At 39.4% G+C, this 22,959-nt stretch overlaps 1 protein-coding gene across 3 annotated transcripts in view; it reads right to left on the bottom strand.

The window, feature by feature from the left end:
* LOC121508895 (microtubule-associated tumor suppressor 1 homolog) overlaps window positions 1–22,959 on the bottom strand; it is a 129,248-nt gene that overhangs the window by 17,425 nt on the left and 88,864 nt on the right. For all 3 annotated transcript variants that reach the window (XM_041786028.1, XM_041786029.1, XM_041786027.1), the window contains 3 exons: window positions 13,068–13,195; window positions 10,701–11,036; window positions 756–822 (listed from right to left, as the gene is read on the bottom strand). In XM_041786028.1, the coding sequence (XP_041641962.1) occupies window positions 756–822; window positions 10,701–11,036; window positions 13,068–13,195 (531 nt within the window). The remainder of the gene's footprint in view (window positions 1–755; window positions 823–10,700; window positions 11,037–13,067; window positions 13,196–22,959) is intronic.

Below are 22,959 nucleotides of genomic sequence, written 5' to 3'. Positions count from 1 at the left end.
TTATGGACAGGTTAAAGGTCAACTCGGGTCTCACGAAATTGAAGACGCTGAGCGAGGGTATGGAAAACAAAAATAATAACAAGCAGCAAAGCCACAGTACATGAATTTATAAAGCTAGTCAGTGAATCAGTTCATTCCAAATCAGATCAGCTTCTTGTTAGTCGTCATGATATCAGAATTCTGTTATCCAACAGCTGTCATCACAAAATTAATTTCTAAAGCCTCTCTGCCAGCCTCTACAAGAACTTAAGAGAACTCAGAGGTAATGGATGTGTAAGAAAGAGCTTCACTGCAGATACCTGGAGCTCTGCTGTTACTGCATAGAGCAGTGAAACAGCAACAAGTTAAAAACTTTTACAAATCACACACCAGCACCAAACCCTTTTGCATAGACTTTCAGGTAACTGACATCTCACTGATATTACATCAGAGTCTTAAAAAGATAATAATCCTCACTGCTTATCGCTGTTATGTACAATCTGTGCATATAAAAACAGGTGCTCGGTTCAGATGACAGACATGCTGACAGGTTTCTGCCTGTGTGGAGCAGCTGAACGTCAGTATGACACAGAAATAACACCAGGTTTTGAATGGCAGTTGACCCGGCCTTGATAAGCTTTTGTGCGAGTGTGTGTGGATCTGTGTGTCATGCAAATACGCTCCAGAGAGCGAGATGGAGGGAGGAAGCGTGTGTACGATTAGCATTTGGTAGAGCACCAGTGTGTGGATGCTGGTGTGTAAAAAGCGTCTCTTACCCAGCTCATCTCGCAGTTTTGTCAGCTCCAGCGACAGCTCCTTCTTCTGCCTCAAGGACTCTTCACGCTGCACACAACAGAAGAAGAAAATTCAAACTGAGGCTGTGTCCTGAGGCATTTACTGTTCTGTACATGCTGTGGAGGAAGATAGTGAGTTTAGAGGAGAAAAAACTGCCTCAGTTTCAGCAGATTGCTGTTCAACATGAGTCTGGTTTTACTTGAGGGTTTTGCCAGGTGGTAAAAGGTTTTCATTCCTGCTTTAACTTTGCTAAATTTTCCTCAGTGCTGAGCTCATGGTGGATTAATGATGGGTCTTTGTAAATGATAGAACAAAAAGTATGGTCTACAGCCACAAGACAATGAACCCTCAAAGAAACTCAGAAAGTGTTATTGAAAAGTAGAAGTCAGAAGTTGGACACAAAAGTTTCCTTAGCACTGAACATCCCCCAGAGTTCCGTTAAATCCATCATCAAGAAATGATGATGGCACATGAGTAAATCTGCCCAGATCAGGCCGTCCTCACAATCTGAGTGAGCGTGCAAGAAGAAGACTAGTGAGAGAGGCCACCAAGACACCCATGACTACTCTGAAGGAGTTCCAATCTTCAGCAGCTGAGATGAGAGAGACTCTGCATTGAAGGGGCTCTTCACCAGTCAAAGCTTTATGTGAAAGTGGCAATTATCATTAAATCTTGACAGAAGATGACCAGAAGTCATGTAGGAGACTCCACTGATTTTATAAAATCAACTGTAAAACATCCAAGGAGGTATACATAGTTAAATTATTTTCACTCACAACAAAAATGCAGTTAAACAGTGAAGTGTACTGTTTATTAAATAGAGTCAAAGACTTTTGCATTTTGAGTTTTTGCTCCAAAAGGAGATCAGTTATTATAAATTCTAGCAGTCTTTAAATCAAGTTCTTCTAAAAGATACATTATTGTTGGAGCTTACATCTATTTCTGAAACAGAAAACAACCATTATATTGCTTCATTAAAAGTCACCAAATGGCATGAAGAGAAGTTATTTTACATGCAAGGATAAGGAGTTTTTTTTTTGTTTTTTTTTTTTTTTTTAACTCCAATCCTGCCACAATGATTGATGCATTAGTTCTGTTGTGGGGCTGGGGATGGATGAATGGTTTGGATCTAGCCAAATATGCTTGTAAAAGTCAGCAAAACTAGAAAACCAAGGCAGCGGTAAAGCAAACAAAGCATTAGGTCACATTTTTAAAATGACCCTGTCAGTGGCAAAAAAAAGATGTTTGATCAGAATTTCTTACTTGGTTTATTTGTACATCACAGACTAAACCAGCCTTGTAAGATTTTCTGCCATTTGCCCACATGAGCAATCCCCTGGTGTTACTTTTTTTGCACTAGTTAGCCATATAGACCCTATAAAATGTAACCACAAGTGTTGGGCAATAATGTCTAAAAATAGGATGCTAGTAGTGTAACATTTAATAGTAGAGTTGTTGTATTTTTGTTGTTTAATGACTCAAATAGCTTCCAAACAAGCCACAGCTGCATGGGAGAGCAGACTGTTCTGTCACGGTCCAAAATCCATCTCCTAAGGTCAAGCTGAAGACCCTGACTGATACACAGACATGTATTTGAAGCATTTACTTCTGTCAGACAGTGACATTGCTGTCTAATTCTTGATGTTTATGTCCTTGTTGCTGATGAGTAGATGGACAGATGGACATGAGTTAACATAACAGGGAACTCAGATGAATACCAAATAAACATGAAAAATCCTGGGGAGCAACTAATTACATTGACTAAAGTTCCTCTTATTGGGTGTTTATTTGAGTTGTTATTATAATCAGTCATTTTACTTTTACTTTAGTAAAATATGGGGGAAGTACTGTACTTCTCTACAATTTCAAAATGATCAAGTACTACACAAAAACCCACTGAATTTCAAAACAAGGAGGTCTAAGCTTTCTACCAACAACATGAAACTGGCCTGTAGTTTGGCTTTGACAGCACATGACAGTCAGAAGCTCACTGTGAGAGACTGATTCCACATTTCTACCTAAAACAGCTGCTGCTTTTTACTTTAGGTTAAGTCCAGCTGTCACTGGGAGAGACTCAGAGAAAGGTTTTTTAATCTTAACTGAAAACATTGTTTTGGCTGTCAAAGAAACATTGAGCATGCCATGTTCAAATGTAGTTATTTGATTAATTGAACCTTTATTACCCCAGTGACATTAAAATCTAATTTTCAAGAGTGCTGGCCAAAATGTAGCTCTCCATGTACAAATTAAATTACTTAAATTCTAGCACAGAGCAGCCCAACAACACAAACAGCACTGACAAAAAACAAAACCTGGTGGTAAGAAATAAAATATAACTGGACAGATAAAGAAGGAGAAGAAACAAAGAAAAGGACAAAGAAGACGAAGATGATAGCAACTCCGAAAAAGCCAAAGAGGACAAGGACAAAAGACAGAGATGAAGAAGATGAAGACAACAAGGAGGAAGATGAAGAGGACAAAACATGAAGAACACAAAGATGGTAATAAAACAATGAAGATTAATACTAAAAGGCGAAGATGAAGACTAGAAAGACGACAACGAAGAAATGGACTAGTGCTGCAACAACAAATCCATAAAATCGTTAAAAAATGACAAGAGTTAGAAATGAATTTATTCATAGATTTGTTGTGTCGTGCAATTATGGCATCATTTAGCGTGCCGTAGGCTTTGTGGACAAAGAACAAAGAAGATGATTAAGAGGGCAAAAAAACTGAAACAAGGGATAGGAAGACACAGATGACGAAGCAGACGAAGGCTGGCACACTAGTCAATTTTCAAATCTTACACAATTTTAAAAGAGACCATAGGAACAATGATAACTTATAAAGATTCCTGTTATCCACTAAGTGCACAAACTAGACAACTCAGTCAGACTATGGGACCACTGAGACCATACACCTGCTGACATGCCACTGACCTCACATGACTTCAGAAGGAAAACAATTAAAATAAAAAAAAAAGGTCTATCAATACCCTTGGCAGGTCCCTCCACAATAAGCCGTACTACAGTTGCTGCAAAAATCAGGAGACTCAAGATGAAATCCTGACTGATAGGAAGGTAAAGTTGTGTTTATGTTTGTGAGCAGTTGAAGTATGCCTACATAACACCAGGTGGGTGACATCCCGGTCTGCATGCTTGCATTGGTAGTTGTGCGTATTACAACATTACAAGGAGGCTACGATGCAATTTTGGGCAGCAGAATAATCGTATTGAGACCCGACACTTAAAGATTAGTCTGACAAAACATTGTTTGCGATGAGCCTTGACTTGGGAGGCACCCCCACCATAGTCAGGGAGGCGAATCTGGTCTCAAATCGGGTAGTTTAAGGCCAGTCTTAGGAGAAGACAATGAAGATGAAGAAGAACAGCAGTGAAAAGAAAGAGGACAAGGAATAAGAAGACAAGGATGAAGACTAAGAAGAAATGAGCTTTGTTGTAGCTAGCTTATGTTGCTGTAGCTTGCTGGGGTAGCTTTGTTTCAGTGAAGCTTATCATGATATTTTTCAAGTCTCTTGCTGAGGACTGTTTACTTCAGGAAACTTGTTTTTTAGTAGTAGGAATGCACTTAAAGATAATATGATTTACAAAATATGAGAAGAAACTCATGAACAAAGGCTGATTCTAATAAACACAATGGACTGTTGTGTCAAATACTCTGACTATGAAGCTGGACCAGTCCTGCTGTGTTTAAGAAAGGCTTAACGTTAAAATTAAATCACCCCATTAGGAAAACATCTCTAAAGTGAGGCAGCTCTTCCTACCCTTTTTCTTACCTCTCTCTCTCTCTCTCTCTCTCTCTCTCTCTACCATTAGACGACTCGCTGTCAAACACATGCTACACAGTCTTCAGCTTTATGAGTACAGGTGGAGAACTTTGTCCCATATTCCATTAAACTAGCATAACATTTACTCCTTCCAGCACACCAGATTTCACGCATAATATAACAGCGGCTTTACAGCACGAGCAGTGGAATTTACAAAGGGCACACACTCCACCACACCAGAGCCATAAAGTCCATCTGTTGTCTGAGAGGTCACTAAAGTGAAAAAGCAGACATAGGCACAGCAACAAAGAGAGCTAGAAGGCTGAGAATATTGACCAAAAGTTTCCAAAGTAAGATTATAAACTGCAGAGATCATCAGAGAGGAAAAAGTGCCTTAACAGCAGCGTGAGGAGTGTTATGACATAACTTCAGAAACATCCAAGGTCCAGATGAGGCCGACTGGGCTCAAATCCAGCAGCTAATGTGATCAACATGTCAATCCAGGTTTTTGAAATACACTCGGCCAAAGTCCTGTAAAGTGACCTGATGTTTAAATCCTTGGCTTTAATCCCTTCAAGTGCTCATCACACTCGTAGCACAACAGGAGGAACAATAGAGGAGAACACACACCTTGCGTTTCTTCTTGCGCCGATGCGTGGGGATCCTCTTGGGTTTTGCGTTTGTTTTACTCGCCGCGGTGCCCATCTTTCCGTAAACACTTCAAACGTGCTCCTTTCCTCTCTGCTATTTGTAAATCCTTCCTCCCTCGATCACCAGAGGAAAACACACACTCCACACACTCACTCACTCTCTCTCTCTGCCCTCCTACTGGATGGGACGCTCTCTCTCTCTCTCTCTGCTCGCTCGGCCCCTCCTCCCACTCTCTACCTGTTCACCACAGAGCTCCCTGTCCTCCTCCTCCTCTCGCGTCTCCTCCTCCTCCTCCTCCTGCTGCTTGTACATTAGAGGAATGCGAGTTATTTCTGCTCCACCTTCTTCTCTTTATATCTTTATCCTTATCTCAGCGGTTTACACACTAAACTGGTGGATCGGCATTATGAACTCGTGGCTCTGTTTGTCTTTATTTAAACTCTTATCTGAGTTACTTATCTATTCACAAACCAGTGATACACGTTTAATTTAAAAGAGATAGATGTTTAAAAACCCTTAAAAACAATATTAGATACTCAATACCTAGAGGTTTAGAAGCTGAATGTTTACAAAGGATAGTCCCATTCCAGAAATGACAGTTTATCAATGACCTAAAGAGTTTAAAACAAATTTAAATAAAGTTTTAGTTTTTTAATATTAACTCCTTCTCTGCCTTTATGCAAGTATTTGGTATTCTGTCTTTATTTGTTCAAATGCAGCATTTATGTTAAATTATAAGACTGAGTTTACAAAGTATGCTGCAGTTCATAGATACACTACATGCTCAAAAGTATTCGGCCATCTGCCCATTATACCAGCAGGGACTGTAATGACCTTGTGTTGTGTAATGACCTGGGGGCTGTTATAACTTCTGCTGTTATAACAGCCCCCAGTTTACTTGGAAAGCTTCCTACAAGCTTTTGAAGTGTTTCTGTGGGAATTCATGCCCACTCATTCTGTGGAGCATTTATGAGACCCAAAAGGGCCTTCTCCAAACTGTTGCCACAAAGTTGGAAGTATAGCAAAAATGTCTTGGTATGCTGAAGCATTAAGATTGGCCTTCATTGGAGATAAGGGGCCTAGCCCAAACCCTGAAAAAAGCTCCATACCACTATCCCTCCTCCACCAAATTTCACAGGTGGCACAATGCAGTCAGGCAGGTAATTTCTCCAGCATCCACCAGACTCACCAATTTGACCGCCAAACAGAGGCGCGTTATTCGTCACTCCACAGAACACGTTTCCTCTGCTCCACAGTCTCGTGTTGGTGTGCTCTACACTTCTATCCGACACTTGGCATTGGACTTGGTGATGCAGGCTTGCATGCAGCTGCTCAGCCATGATGCAAACCCTTTATGAAGCTCCTGCTGCACAGTATTTGTGCTTACATTAATGCCAGTGGAAGTTCAGAACTCTTCAGCAGAGAGTTGGTGACTATTATGCGCCATCATGCACCTTAGCAATTGTTGATAACACTCTGTGAGTTTACATGGTCTTCCATTCCATTCTTCTGTATTCAAACTATCATAGACTCAAAACAGGCAAGAAGTCCTTGTGAAAAAAAAAAAACAGTACTACTTTAAGGGAAGGAATTTATGGATAACCTCACCCGCCCAGATAAAAGCCTCCACCCCTCCTAAAATTGTACAGCCCCTTCCCCCCGCCTCAAGGTAAAAACAGCAAGCAGCAGTTTATTCTCACTAGTCACCTTTAAAGTGTGCGGTACAGATTAGATAACTTTGGTATTCATGCTTCAGATAAAAACACACACATTATCGTCTCAGACGCACAAGTTAAAGAGCTCCAGGGCTCCAACTGCAGCTGCTGCATTCCTGCACCCCTCCCTCTCATTTATCCATCTCATCCCCCTTTACTTCCCCTCTTTACAGCATGCATTCAGTCTAATCAATAATCAGGTGGGCTGCAGCTCTTGTTAACCTATGCACTCTCTCAGGTACTTATACAAAGCTGCAGGAAAAAAGCATTTATGGCAGCAGGTTAAACCATTTTAATCAGAAAGTTATGCTGAGAGTTACATAATGGTCATATAGACAGACTTATATGTGCAGAGGTTTTACTGCTGATAACAGGTTGTTCCAAAGATAAAGAGACACTTTCACTCATAGATACACACAGGACAGTATGTGATAGAAAGTAAGAGCTTAGAGATGATAAAACATGTTATTTCATGTGCATCATGCAGATTTTCTGACTGATAGGATATGTCTTCATCAGCATTTTTTTTTTCAATCAAATGTTATTTTATGCACAAAAAAGTTTGAGATCACACTGTATTTCCCCGAGTCTCACTTTTAGAAGAGAAATGCTTTTTGCATTTTTACGCCCTTATTATTTTAGAGGCAGAGTGGGTAAAGTTAGAGAAGGGGCATTGGAGGACGGGGAATAGCACACGAGAAGGGAGTCTAACCTGGGTGGCCAGTGTACATGGGGTGCGAATTAACAGCAAACCCATCTGAACCAGAAGAGGAGCAACTACAAGCACAAAACGCTGTTTTTCGACTACGGCCTGACCAGCTACTCCAGACTGGTCCGATTTATTTCTGGCATGCTTGATGTTTTGGTTGTACGACTGCATACACTCCCATGGTAAGAGCAGAACCATAAGCAGAATCCTCAACTTTGAGGCATTTTTCCTTTGTAAACTATCAGATATCCTATATCACCAGAAAAACAGGAGGAATAAATTTCTAAAAAAAAAAATCAAGGCAGAAAAAGTTTCAGCATGCAAAGCTGTGATAATCAGTAGAGGGAATAAGGTTGTACAAGCGAGTGTGAAGATACAGATCAAGAAATCTACACCAACACTCCGGGGGATTGAAAAACAGCAACACGAGGCAGTCACATGAATTTAAAAAACCCTTGAGCTCACCAACTAAAGGTCAGAGAGCTTTTCTGCATGTGCAACACACCTTAGACAAAAATACATTAATAATAATTTTAAAAAGTAGCTCATTCACCCAGAGGAAACCCATATAAAAGGTTTTACACACTTGATAGGATGCTCCCTGTGTAGCTATAGTTATTACAGCTCCAGTCATGTACACAGTGTGTGCTTCATTATATTGAAGTTGTTATTTTAGCTCAGCAAACACAAAATCACTCCTCCCACTAATCAGGGAACAAATATTTACTGAGCAGACTCTCATGTCCGGCACTGTGATCAACACATCCGGGTGCCTGAATGGACCAATCAGCAGCTGTCTTTGGTCTGTGATTAAGCCCGCCCACTACAGTATTAAATGCCATCTGCTCTAATAAAACTGTAGACTGACAGAAGCAAAAGAACAACCATTACTTTAATTAGAACTAGATCAATATATTTACAATTCTGATTTCTGTCATTACTTTAACACAGTGCCCAAATAAAGGTTTTTTAATAAAAAAAATCCTAAGCAGTGTAATACACAAATATGACTTCTTATAAAACATTATCTATTTCAGTGCCAGATTATATATTGTAAAATTACAATTTGGCCTTCAGAATCTCAGTTACAGTAGCTAGATCATGGCAAAAATCAAAATCACGAATACTAATGGACTTTACATCTGGAACTATGTGTGAATTTCAAACGATAAGGCCTCATGTGTTGCATGGAGGCAGCCTCAGCTAAAGTTTGTATGAATTTCATCAGGACTGATTCTACAGAGGAAAGTTTGAAGAGATGTGTACTCAACTAACTTAATAAAACAATCACTCCACATTTACAGGCTATTGTCATACCTTACAGCAGTGGTTATTATACTGATCTGAAGAAAATAATGTCATTTGAATTTTAAAAACATGAGCTTAAGAAATATACAGAAAACTTTAGTAGTCTTAAAATAAAAAAGGTGTTTTACTTTGAGGTTCACACTAGAAGTGTACAGTATCTTAGAGTCTCTCCATAGACATAATGACAGACAGGATGCAGAGTTTGTAGACAGTGAATTCGGGATACAGCGGTTTCTAACTCCATGTATCTTAAGCAGCATGGACACAAGGTCAGGGGTCTCAGATTGAGCTAAGCTGAGGGTGTTGTTCATGATGAATAAACTTTGATTTCAAGTAAACAAGATACTTGTGCTCTACAGAAAGCATAAACACTCAGCTAGAAAGTCCCTAACCCCAGTTAAATCCTTATAATTTGCCTCCACAAGTCAACCTTGCAGACCAATGGGTAGCTAAAAGTCAACACATCTCCAGAGTTGTCAAGTATGAACCCCCGTTTGTCATCGTTTTGTACAGATAGTCCCACAACACCCCCAGAGGGCTGAACAGTAATTTCCAGCACCGCCCCATGCTAGCTCCCACCACCCACCATGCAAGCACAGAGATGTCCCTATCTTACTTCCCCTACCACACGGGCATCGCAGCCCAAACGGCTAAACAACTGTTTAACTCTGCTCACCAAAAAATATGAACATTTAGCACATTAAGGCCCAACGCTGCAGGTTTCTCCCACACATAACAACAGGGGTGCATCACTGCATGTGGCACAGTAATCGTTTAGCCTCGATTATCTTTTTTTTATGACTGTGGGGAGCTAAAACTGTAACTGTAATTAACACTCAATGAATCGCCCAGCCATAACCCCAGTGGTTATGTCAGGGATCCCATGTCAACAGGCTGTTGTCTTTGAAGTGTGTGGCCAAGTTTAGGTTCTCTCTCTGCTCTAGTTTCCAAATTTATCCACTGTCTCATAAAAGGCATAAAATGCCCCAATAATATAAAAAACAGTTTTAAAAAGACATATCATTCATCAGCCAATAAAGAGCAGCTCCTCCAACAGTCAAAAGTATATCTGTTCAGCTGCGGGACGTTCACATGGCATTATGTCCCGTTGTTGTTAATAACAGCATCATGTTCGCTCAGCTGAGCCTCCCTCTGCTGCCTTAACACTCCCCATCACAGCTCCTTTAAAAACAACACCATCACCTCCAACAGTGGAGTTAGGATTTAATTACAGGCTTGCTTTGATTCTGCCAAAGGGGAAGGAGTGTGTGCTGATAACTGTTTCCCCTCATTAAACTCTTTAAAGCAGCACTCAATCATTACTGTATGAACATGTAGCAACACGTCCAGCTCAGCAGCCTTTAAAGAGGAGGGGTATTACTGCAGAGAAGACCCTTCAATACAGAATGTAATGACTCAAATCAACCATATAAATGATCAGAAAAAAGTGTGATGGTTTAAAGAAAAATACTAGCCAAATGGAGGTACAAATAAGCTTTGCGATAAAAAGTTAAAACACTCAAAAAATGATTGGAAGACATTTTCTTTACCTATCATATTTGTTTTCTGTTTTCTTTACACCCTTTTTTCTCCCTCCAAGGTGATATTGGCCTCTGGATTTTATTTAGAATCACAATCTGAAATGTCTTTCCAACAGATTTGTGCTTTAAAAGTTACTTAAAGTAACCAAGATGAGCCAAAACATCACCCACACACGTATAAAAGGTAGCTAGGTAGATATATAAACGTGCCGTACCTCAGAGAAGAGATGTTGGATGACTGTAGCCAGAGCCTCCACCTTCTTATTCCCCTGAACCAGCAGCTTCTTCAGGTGGCTGTTCTTCTTTTCCACCTGCTCTTTGCTCTGGCTCGGTTTAGTTTGCACCGTCCCGTCTGCCACAGCAGCTGGAGCGCTGGCTGTGACTGGCTTTGATGCATTTTGCAGGCGGGGTCCAGTTCTGGGGCTGGATCGAGAGCCTGTTCTGGCTTTAAACCCTGGAGTTGAGGCGCCTGTGGTTCCTGACCCAGTGGTGGTGGTTTCAGCTGCAGGTACTGGTGTGTTGGGTCTGTTAGCATTCACCACGTCTGGTACCTATAATCAAATCAAACACATCGGTTCTTCAGTAAAGACACTGAGTAAAAATAATAATTTTAATGATGGTGCAGAAGCATGTGTTTAAAGCCTAGTCCACACATATGCTGGCGTCTTCCTCCTCTGTTTTCTTCCAAATAATCTGGTTCACACATGCTATGTTCCAAGAAACATCTTCAACCACATGACAAACAAAAACACACCCCAGCGTGCTGTGAAAATCATGCCATGTTAACAGTTGCCTTCACTGTGAGGAAGAAGCAGCTAGGCCTCATTCAAAGTTACCGTACCAACCCAAACCAGGCGTCACCCAAAACCACCGGCATCAACATCAGGGTTTGTGTCTTTGGAGTGTCACATGATCAGCAGTGACCTCCACAATCCATACAGGCATCTCTGTTCATCAACATAGTGGGTGACCAACTGTGTGTGTAAATGTTTAAGCATTTAAAAAGTCTAATTAGCCCTAAAACACCAGCACAAGTTCGGCTACATCTGCCATTACCACGTGAACAAAAATGATACAGTCGCAAGGCAGTGACAGCAAACGGGGGAACTGGTGCACACTTTAATGCTACGAGAACAAACCTCTAAAACATCTGAACATAAACGTTGTAAACAGAGTTTCTGTAAATCTTCATACTGGAAGGAGTGATTCAACATGTACATTTTCAGTGACTTTAAAAGCTGTGTGTGTTGAAAGGCCAAAATGCATGGAACAACCTCTGTTTTTAAAATACCCACCTACATGTGGACTAGGCTGCAGTAAAGCCATTTCAACTCTTTCAGGATGATTTCTCGGTATTATTGGAGTAATTCTACAGAATGTTGTGCATCAGTCATTTAAACAAAAACAGTATATATCTCTAAAAATATGCTCTATTACCAAAACACCCTCGAATATGAGAGGAGGACGTGGTCTTAACATGAGAAATAAAAAGAGACATGTAAATAAACGGGCATTGTGCTGTATTCTGTGGTTCTTTTACTGTCAAATCCAACTTGTATGCAGTTAAGGGGATGTGTTCCCTAATGGTGTTTAAAACTTTGCAGTGCCCCTTTTCCTTTATAAACCAGTGAAGCTCAGTGTTTCAAAACCATGGCAAAACTGTACTCAACCGAACCAGATTGCTTTGTGGAAACGGACCATACACTAGAGGGGTGTGAAACTGCTCGTCCAGGCTTTAGATAGAGGCTTTTTTAATTCCTGCCTACTGCATTTCAGTTACTTTAAAAAAAAATTGCCTGAATATTTCACTCATTTCAGGACACAAAAGTAGCTCAAGAATTATTATTATTTTTACTTGTATTTTTACTATTATTTTTACTTGTATTTTAACTTCTCAGTTCAGGTTGAACTAACAATATTTGAGCTTTCCTAACTTAAACACAATGGATGACAACTGTTTTTGGTCATTACACACAAGAATCTCTCGGTCAAAAATAGTAATATAAAAATAGTTTGACTTTCTGAACCCAGATCATCCCCTTCAGTTCTCCCCCTATGGCCAATCAAAATCAACACAGAGCAGGACTTCTAATATCTTTGTTGACAACGATGGAGGAGGAGAAACTAACATGACTTATCTTTTTTGATTGAACAATTTCCAGCTAGAACTGCCCTTAGTGACAGATTACTTTGTTATTTTTATGAGTCCTCTGTGAACTTTCCTTGAATAAAAGAAAACTTTAAGCCTAAAAAACGATAAACAACAAACTTGATGATCAGCACTGAAAGAAGCTAAAATACTGTGGGTCAGTCTGTTACCCAGCAACAGTTCATGTTAGTGAGAAGTGTCCTGAAACTCAGGTCATGAGTGTTTGAGAGCAAAATAAAACCAAGCCATAATGTACGTGAAACTTGAGAACTAGAGGCAGCCACTGGCATCTACAGTGCAAGGATTTGAAAGGCATGAGGCAGAAGTGTGGAGTTCGAGTCAGAGAAAACATATTTTATCAACCAGATCTCCCTCTGTAATGACCCCTGTGAAGTGTCTGCATCTTAACATCTAGAAAGAAGAAGAGTCATACCAGATCAGGGGGAGGCTGCTGCTGGTTCTGGTTGTTTCCTGCTGCAGTCACTGCTCCTGCTGCTCCCTGTGAGCCGCTGCTGGTGTTGGTGGGTCTTGCCGGAGCTTCCCGAGGTTTGTTTTTGTCCACTGCAAGACAACGGCGACTTCTTAGTTTGCGGGCGGTGGGTATAACATTCAACATGGTGTCCAAACACGCACAAACATGCACACTGTAGACTCACTCAGCCCACTGACAGACTGGAAGAAACACTCAAAGGCAGCATCATCAATAAACAACAAACACTCCACCACCACCAACCAAAATACATGTGTGTAAACTTAAAAACAGAATATAAACAATACAAACAACAACAAACAAACAAACAAACATAAACACACCACAAACAACTCATACACTTGCTCTCATCTGGTAAACGAGAACACGCCCTGCTGACTGTTGGAGGCTGATGCATCATGGGATTGCGTGGTAATGCTGGCCAGTCTCTGTGTATGTGTGTTTGTGTGAGTGTGATGGACCCTGAGCGAGCATTAAGGAGTGCATTACCAGACACAGAGCAATTAGAGATCAACACACATCTCCTCTGCCTCCCCCTCTCCGTAAAACATCTCCTTACTCTCTCTCTCGGTTTCCCTCCATCTGTTCATCTTTTTATCGGTTGTCTGTCAGCTCAACAGCTTCCAGCATCACAGGCTGACAGGAAATAAAGCATCACTGTCTTTCAAAGGTAAGGAATAAAAGCCTTAAGGGGAAATCTGAGATACTGGAACCTGGAAATTATTTTTACAGATTTAAAACCAGCAGATGTTGAATCAATACATCAGTGGACTCTCTGGTTATTCTATTAGCGTTTTTCGTAGACTTGGGTGTTTTCTTTCTTTTGCTGATATCCAATAGATCGATATTTACAAATACATTTTAACCAATACCAATACTGATACAGATATTTAAATGCAGTTCAGTCCTAAAACTATAGTCCTTAATCATCACACATTTTAAGTTTGAGGATAAAAAAATTAAATCTCAGACCTTGAAACACACTTTAAAGTTTAAGGAATAGTGATGAATTAAAAAAATGACTTCAGCTGTCGTATGTCTGTTGGTCCAACCTAAAACTCCACTTGTTTACATCTGATACAGGCAGATATTTATAATAAATTCCTCAAGAATATGTGTCCGTCTACATCAGCAGCACCATTACCTGTGTGTAAAGAAGCCTTAAAAGTGCTGGCAGACCTCCTGTTAATGATGTTGGACCAATTTGGCAAACGTGCATATAAATACTTGTGCACCATGGCCTGGTGCAGAGCTTTGGTCCTCACCGAAGTCAAACTGGCTGTAATGTGAGTTTAAAAATGCTCTAATTGTTCTTTCTGGTTGTTGGTCAGTGATAAGAAATGACATTTCTTAATCATCACACATGCTACTTGCAGCAAAAGTGAAAAAAACAAACAAACAAACAAACAAAAAAGCAGTTAAAACCATCCCAGTGTTTTTAATGTTTAAAATCCCCCCCTTTAGATTAAGTTAATCAGTGGGAAGAGGGAGGATAAAGACAGCACATATGCTCCATGGAGGGAGAGTAAGATAGAAACTTTATCTGACCCTTTGTCCTGATGTAACTCAGTTTACCTAAAACAGTGAACAGTAAAACAATGCTGCAACTTTAAATCACCTCCAGCACTCCTGTAAATGTCACCTTACGAAAGTCACTATTTTAGGAATGAATGAAGTGCCTGTACAGGCACGTGCTCTATGGCAGTGTTTGTGGATGCACGCTGACAAGTGCATGCATAATGAGGTGTTTAAACACCTGGTGGTAATACTGTATACCCTGGTAAAATTTTAGAAGGTTTGACACATTAAAAAATTGAATACCGCCCAGTTCTACCACATGCTCTTACATGTGAGCCGTGAGGGCGTCTGTGACTTTGGGGTTTTAAACAGTTTGTCCAAAAACAGCACAATAACACAAGAATGAATCTAACAAATCAGATGTCAAGAAGCTCCAGGGCTTTATTAGAGTAAATAATACTTGTTTGTAAATCAGTCAGGTAGCTTGGAGGCAAAAGATCCAACAGCTGTGTCTGCTTAAAAAAAGCCCCTTACACTTTAACAAAGATTACTTTATCTCAAGGGATCTAGGGCTGGGAAATTAATTGAAAATTAGAATAAATTGCAATATGGCCTGCCGCAATTTTCAAATTGCAGAAGGTGCAATATTTCTTTGACCTGAAATTTGTGTCAAAATAGCAGTTTTAAACTTTTTTGCAGCAGCAATCATTTTAATGCCACTTTTTAGAGTGGTCTACAAAAAATCCTACTTTCATTTTTGTATTTTTTATTTAAATAAAAACCCTTCAATGCAACAATTCATATCCAATTTGCAATATGAGTAAAAATCATCAGAATTAGATATTAAAAAAAAAAAGTTCAACCCTTGTTTAGGAAAAAAAAGAATTTAAGTATAATCTCATATTAAATCGTAATAATGGGGGAAAAAATTGCAATAGGATTATTTTCCAAAATTGTTCAGCCCTGAAGGGATCCACTCTGTGACATTCACGACCCTCACTCAAGTTACTTTATGGCTCAGGCTGGAAAACCCATCAAATCATCTTTACTGCAATCTTCACCTCTACCAATCTGACAGTTAACACTGATTTGATGAATTTCAGAGACAAAAATTCAACAGAAATCCCACCACATGGAGCTGTGAAGACAGTCTCTCCTCCCCCACAGACAGCCAGGCTCTCTGAAGAATCACACCTGCGTGCAAACCTCTGAATAATTCAATGATCTGTGAGAAAGATTCTGTTCAGATGTGCAATGATGCTGTCGTTGCTGTAAAGGTAGGAATAAATCTATAAGCGTGGATTGATATTTGATGCTTTCAGATGAAACTGTCAAATACATATTGACATCTTTCAGCAGCAAGCATCATTTGGTACCCTTTTGGTTTTGGCTGTTTTGAATTTAATGCTTCATAAAATAATGTGAAATAAATCTAAGTATTTGTGATAAAATGTAAGCCCATCAGTGAATGGTTTACAGTGTATTTGTTCAAATTTAAAATACTTTCCATAAAAGGGTCATGTAAAAACTCCACTGACTCCAAACAGCTCTGCAGTGTGTGTGTGTTCAGAGGTCATCACAGCCCTGAAGCTGTACTGACTTACTTAAAGACACCGCCACCTGCTGGCAGCCAGCGAACAGAACATGCTAGTGTGTATGCCTGATGTGTGTGAATCAAGCCCCCAAGTCAGGAACAAGAAAAGGTCGAACATAATTAAAATGGATTTGACTGCTGTGAACTTCAGCAGGAGAGTGATTATGTGAAGAGAAAGTCATTAGTTCATCTGACAGTCGAATTAAAAGCTGTCAATCTCACATTAACAACACTTTTAATCAATGAGTGAACTAATGACAGAAACATCCAGATCACTCTTAAGGACGTGGAATCTTCACACTCTCTTTCTTCGCGTTTTTCTTTGTATAGATGACTTTAGTTGAGGTTCATTACAAAAACATGCTTTACTGAACCACACACAGGTCAAAAAGCTCCTCAACACCAAAGAGGTTTCAGTATATTCATAAAGACTCAGATTTAATGCTTTTGAACTCTGATACTGGTAGAACAAAATGTTTTTTTTTAATGACCAAGTGTGAAAATGTTGGAGGGTGCTGAAATTTGAGGTGAGAACAGGCTGCATGAATGTAAGCCTCAGATGGACTCTCAAACACTTGATAAACAGTGTAAAGTCCTACCATTTTATATAAATGTGTGTAATTTTCTCAATAAAGACTAGAAACTGTATTTCCAGTTCTATTTCATGTCAATATGTCTTTTAAAGGGAAATCTTGTATGATGGGTTTGGCCTGGTGTAGCATCTGCGCTCAAGTCTTCAGTTCTGGTGTAAAGTCAATACTAAATCTCATGTTGAAACTAGCTTAGCTGTAAATGGAGTTGTATCATTGCTTTGTTTCCAGAAACATAAGCAGATGTGTACAGCAGGGGTATACGCCCGTATAGTATGTACTTCTTTCTCAGTCCTCTAAATCCCCTCTGATTAACATCATTCAGTCATATGATGCAGTTTTCCCCCAGGATGGCAAAGACATGACCTGCCTTACTCTGCCTCTTATTGAGTAAAACTTTTTATTGCCTTAGTTGTTTGATTGGGTAAGAATATCCAGCAGAGCCAATCAGGGGTGGAGTAGGGTGGGTCATACTTTGCAGTTCTCTGGTATATCCAACAACATGAAGGAAACTGCCAGCTCTACTTTGTATCAGCTTGCTTTCACATCTTAATTTCAGAATGATCCTTTCTACCTGGAGTCAGGCAGCAGAAGTGCTTGGTCAATGCGAAAAAAGGCCCATTTTTAGGTGTGGCAAATACACAAGAGCAAGTTATAACCAGGCCGTTTAATCTTTGCTGGATGTGTAGCAATGTCCAACCTAACTAAAAGGGGAAATATTTCTTTGATGAGCTTTGCCTTATTGCATAGTTTTTGCTCCTTGCAAAAAATTAGTTGATTTAACTGGTTGTGGTTGATTCTGCAAAATCCTTTCATGAAATATTGATGAATGCATTTATGTAAGAGTAGAAATGTAAGAAAATATACTTTTACTTCGAGTAAAACTTTTTACTGTTTACTGCACTTAAAATTTTAATTTTCCAAATTGAACAGAGATATCAAAAAATGCTGAATTGAGATTACTCTACATGTTGTTGCAGTCTGGCCCTCTGGCGGTTAAAAGAAAGTGAATGTGGCCATCTTGTAAACCCTGGCCTAAGCCTACAGCCAGTCTAATATAACAACGTTCATATCAAGATGTGAAAGCAGGAATAACATAACATTACTTTATTATTAAATGGCTTAAATAATCTCAGCTCAGGTATGAGCTTTTGATGCATGTAAAATATCACAGCGCTAACACCAAACAGCCACTTAAACACTGCTCCTCCTGATCCTCAGAGTTATTCCACGTCTCAAAACAAAACAACGTGACAACCATTACTAAGAGCTAGGTGTAGGATTTAAGCTATTACTTTAGCCTGCATTAAAATGATCTAAGCTTAAATATTAGAGGAGCCTCAACTCTGCCAGAGGCTGGAACTCCTGCTTTCAGAACAGGCTATATTTCAGGTCCAGAAGCACTGGTGTAACCCAAAGCTGGGCCTTTATGAACTTACAACAGAGAAGATGCTGCTCATAAAGCTCACAAGCACATCTGAGAGGGTTGGTGCGTCTCTGTGTGTGTTTCTGTGTGAGAGTGTAGGTGATGATGATGGTTTGTACCTGAAGTCTGCAGAGCAGTCATGCAGAGCTGCTGAGCCCAGACTGAGAGAGAAACGACACAGTTAGCATGCACAACACGTAACAGCACGAGAGCAGACAGATAAGTGTGTCATGAGAGTCTCTTTCAGTTAGATGGCTTCTATTACATGCAATTACACAGGCAATTATCTTATAAAACACTGTAAATTTAGAAAAAGGGATGCATTGATTAAAGGGAAAATTTTGATCTGTGAATTAAGGAAATTACAGTTTGAACAACTCTCATGATCACTCTTTGTCTGCTGCTTTTTAGTCAGATCATCTTTCACCAGACAGGGAAGGGAAAGATAGAACAGGATGAGGACCAGAAGGAGTGGGGGCTTTTTTAAACAAAGTATGAATCACTTTGACAAATCTCCTCTCTCATCTCCTCATGGACACCAATGTGTCTTTTTATTGACAGATAAAAAGGTTTGTTTTCCTATGATAATGGTCAACTTTCTGTTGTTTTTAAGTCAAGAACCTAACTGATTGTCACTGAAAAAACAGCTTCATTATCTTGAACATGACATTTTTTTTTTACATAAAAAACAGGTCCTAAGAAAACAACAGGGATTTACTAGTTGTAACAAGAAGAAAGTAAAAAAGGTATGAATGCAAGTCGACTTTAGCCGTTCAAATAAGGCTGATACTGAAACATAACACTGGTTTAATTTAATTGTTCTATTATTATATTTCAGGCAGTGAAACCCAGCCAAACCCAATTTTAATGGACCTCATTTGCATTCTAGACATATTGAAACATAGAGAGCAGCAGGCAAAAAATAAAAAATAAAAAAAACACCATAATGAATGTGATGCATGCAATTTGTAAGCTAAACAATTAAACACCCTTTCCCTCAGTGGTCAACATAATAATTAATAGATTGTTAACCGTATGTTTAAAGATTTTTAGCCAGTTAAGCCTACAGTTACAGTCAAATGCTTTTTCTAAACTGTAATGCAGCCTCCTGCTACTAGTAGCCACTGTGGCTTTGGTTATTTGCCATCGCCATGCTGCTGTAAGGCTCTTTAACCTGATGTAAACAACAGTGAACAAACCACACAAGTGGCATCTTGTAGGAGCCACCTTCAGCACTATTTCAATCCAGAAAACAGGGTTTCATGTTCTCAGGTTATACTCTCATAAAACCACTGCATTATGTAAAGACATTCATCTCATGAAAAGCTGCAAAGATGACCAAGTGCGTTTTCACCTTCAGTCTAATCAACTAAAGACAGTTGAAAATTAGGATTCATTAAAATTTAAAATATTCACCAGGGGACATCACTATATCATGTACATTACTGAAATAATAAATACCCCAATGATCAGAACAGGTAAAAACAAATGTTAAAATTAATCTTTCATATATCTGACATAGATAAAGTAAGAACCTCAGGTTAAATGAGATTAAGACGTGATGCAGATCTGTCTGTCATAACATAAACTCAGACGTATCCTTTATAAAGTCAGCTGACAGAGGCTCAACCCTACCATCTCTCTGTGCCACCGTGTCCTGCTGGTCAAATTAAACATGGCCTCCTCAGAGATGGATTAACGCAGGATTACTCGTCTGTATGTGTGTTTGCAGGATGAAAAAGTGTGCCAGCAGAGCAGGATGAGCCGAGACAGCACAGCAATCACACTCACTGCAGGTAGTCGTCATTATCGTCTTTATCTGATGTTTTCAGATGATTGAAATCAACAAAATTATGATTCCATCCGGTTTCATCGAGGCAGATTCCAACAGAGGATGGTTGATCATAGGCTGCATTTTTAGCAGAGGTTCAATTTGCATCCGCTAGTCAGTCACGCTAAGTTTAATAACCAGCTGGGTGACTTAAAACTAAGATAAGTAATCACTCAGCATGTTTGGGACCTGAAACAACTTTCTTTTTAAGGTCATAAAGTATAGAATCATGTATTCTTTTGTATCTTTTATTGTATGCACTGTATGCTACAGTAAATGTTTGTCTTCTTTTAATGAATAGTTACATTTGTATTGTATGGTATCTAGCACCAGAGTTTTTACTATGTTTTATAATAAATTATTATTCTATTTTGTGAAAGAAATGGCTGTATTAGTTGACTTTTCCCATTCACATGTTTTTAGTTTTGTTTATAGTTCATTGTTTTTGTGAGCATCTTCAAAATCAAGATACAAGTTTATCATAAAACATGTAATATGTTCGGTCTGTTCATATGCAGAGTTGGTGCCTTTCATTTATACTTGTGTAAAATCTGCCTTTCAAACCCTGGTATAAAACAAACAACCTTACCCAGATAACTGAAAAGGTGGGTCTCTGTGTGTTTTTCTTCAGACCATGGTGTTGTTTATTTGTAGTAAGAATAAGAATCAACCTCAATCCGACCTAACTCCAGAAAGCATTGAGCTTTTTTGAATTAAACCAGCCACCGTCTCCAGTGAGCACGCGTTACAGGCCACAGACAGATCTGTGCATTTTCTCTCAACCCATCAGGCTTCTAACATTGCAAAGCAGATGGATACGCCCGTTTCCATGTTTCTCACTGGCAAATCAATCTTGCAAAGCTCCTGTTTGAACTGTTTGGGTCTGGTAAGAAAGTGACAGGATCAACCAGCATTGAGGGGCAGAACTTTTGGGCATAGCAGAGTCGTGACGTAAGCAAGCAGCAACAAGAGGCGTAAGTTTTATCAGAACTTGACAACATTTCTTCGTTAAAAGAAGAACAAAGAACAACAGTGAGTTGTTTTCTTTTCAAAAATGACAAAAGTCGTGTACTGACATGTCTACAGTCATCATGATTCGTGCTATGCAGTCCTCTATGGAGTTTCATCCTTCGGGAGGGGCGCAGCTCGCTGGCGGCTACATCATGTGTTTTGTTGCTCTAATTGGCCCTTAAAGATGTGACAGAACGTTCATCCAGTCACACTCAAGAGTTTTATCTCAAAGGCTCTGCCCTTTCCCAAGCGCTCTGTATGAGTGGTTTCCCAGATGGATGTGTTTCACACATCCATCTGGTGTGTCAGGTTATCAGGCTTCTACATTTCCAAGAAATGTTACAAATGTAATCCAGCGTTTCCCACACATGAACTAAACTTGGGCATCAGCCCCAAGTAGACTATGTTAAATTTATTCATCTATTTCTGGTGAAGCAACAGGATCCAAGATCAAATAATTAACACACACGATCTTCTTTTGATGTGCCACTAACGTAGACAGACACAGTGCTGAGGAAGACAGTCATTGCTTTACTCTTTAGGTTTTTATATTTAACTAACACTAAATTACTTAAATAATAAAAAATAATCTTAGTCAAAGAGGAGGTATTATACTTTTCTGATTTTTAAAACATAGATATAAAGTCACAATGTTGGATGTCCATACTCCACGTATGCAAATTTTCAAACCGCAAGATAAACGTATGTGGCAGTAATCTTGGAATTAGCATGTAAACTGATGAAAATGGTTTGTTGAAAATCTCTCCAACATTTCGATGGAGCGAACAGGGAGGGAACTGATGAGGTCATTGCAATATTATCTCTTGCCTGGTTTGTGGTCCGTCCGTGCTGCCGTCAAAACAGAACAGGCCGACTCCACAAGGCCTCTTAGCCATTTAGCCATTGAAACACAGTAATTAAACACTTACCAAACAGATACGTCCTGCTCTATCCTTCACTGCTGGTTTTCTTCCCCCTCTCTCTCCAAACTATCAGGATCAGACTCCAGGTCTAACACGTACAGATGAATATCAAAATTTGCCATATTTTACTCAGTCGGACCGGTTCATTCAAAGATTTCAACTACTAGCATAACAACATTAGCCACATTAGCGGGCAGGTACAAAACTTTAAGTTCTGCCCCTGGCCAAACGGCGGAAAGCAGGTCCATGGAGCGGGGGTGTTAAAGAGACAGCAGCGAAAACGAAGCATTTCGGACAGAGGTTAAATGAGGGTTTTTCAGGACACCAGTGTGAGAAACATGAGTTTTTTGAGCTGTAAACCATGTAAAGCTACTACGTGGGTATCAGAAAGATGATGTAAAGCCTTGAAAAAAGGCATAATACTCCCACTTTAACTGAAACTAAAATAAAATGAAGCTTTGCAGAAACAAACTGAAACTTTATTCTGTGCTATCAAAAGCTGAGTTAGTTTAGTCTTGAGCATATTGACAGTCATGTCCTTCATGATTTCATTTATTGATTTACATTTTAGATGAGCTTGTTCAGTGCAGAAGTTAGTTCTCTTAACATGAGAACAATATTCTTTACCCTATGAAAAAAAAACAAAAAACAAAAAACAATGGGATCACCTACTTAAGCAGGAGAGACATCCAGTTTTTGCCCACATGAGTGAATAACATTTATTTACATATTCTACAGCATATCTCCAACAATCAAAAACACTCTAACCTATAGTATTTAATAGGGATGCACAAAATTAGTGGTATAATATCTACAAAAAGTGAACTATCAGTTTTGGCAGATATGAAAATTTGCTGAAATTTGGCTATAAACTCAGGCTATATCAGCTGTAAATATTGTCTGTATAAACAAATATGTTTTGGAGTTTTAGACTGGATTAAC

The sequence above is a fragment of the Cheilinus undulatus genome, linkage group 4 (assembly GCF_018320785.1).
Source record: "Cheilinus undulatus linkage group 4, ASM1832078v1, whole genome shotgun sequence".
Classification (NCBI taxonomy): Eukaryota; Metazoa; Chordata; class Actinopteri; order Labriformes; family Labridae; genus Cheilinus; species Cheilinus undulatus.
This window is presented reverse-complemented; position numbering and strand designations above follow the sequence as displayed.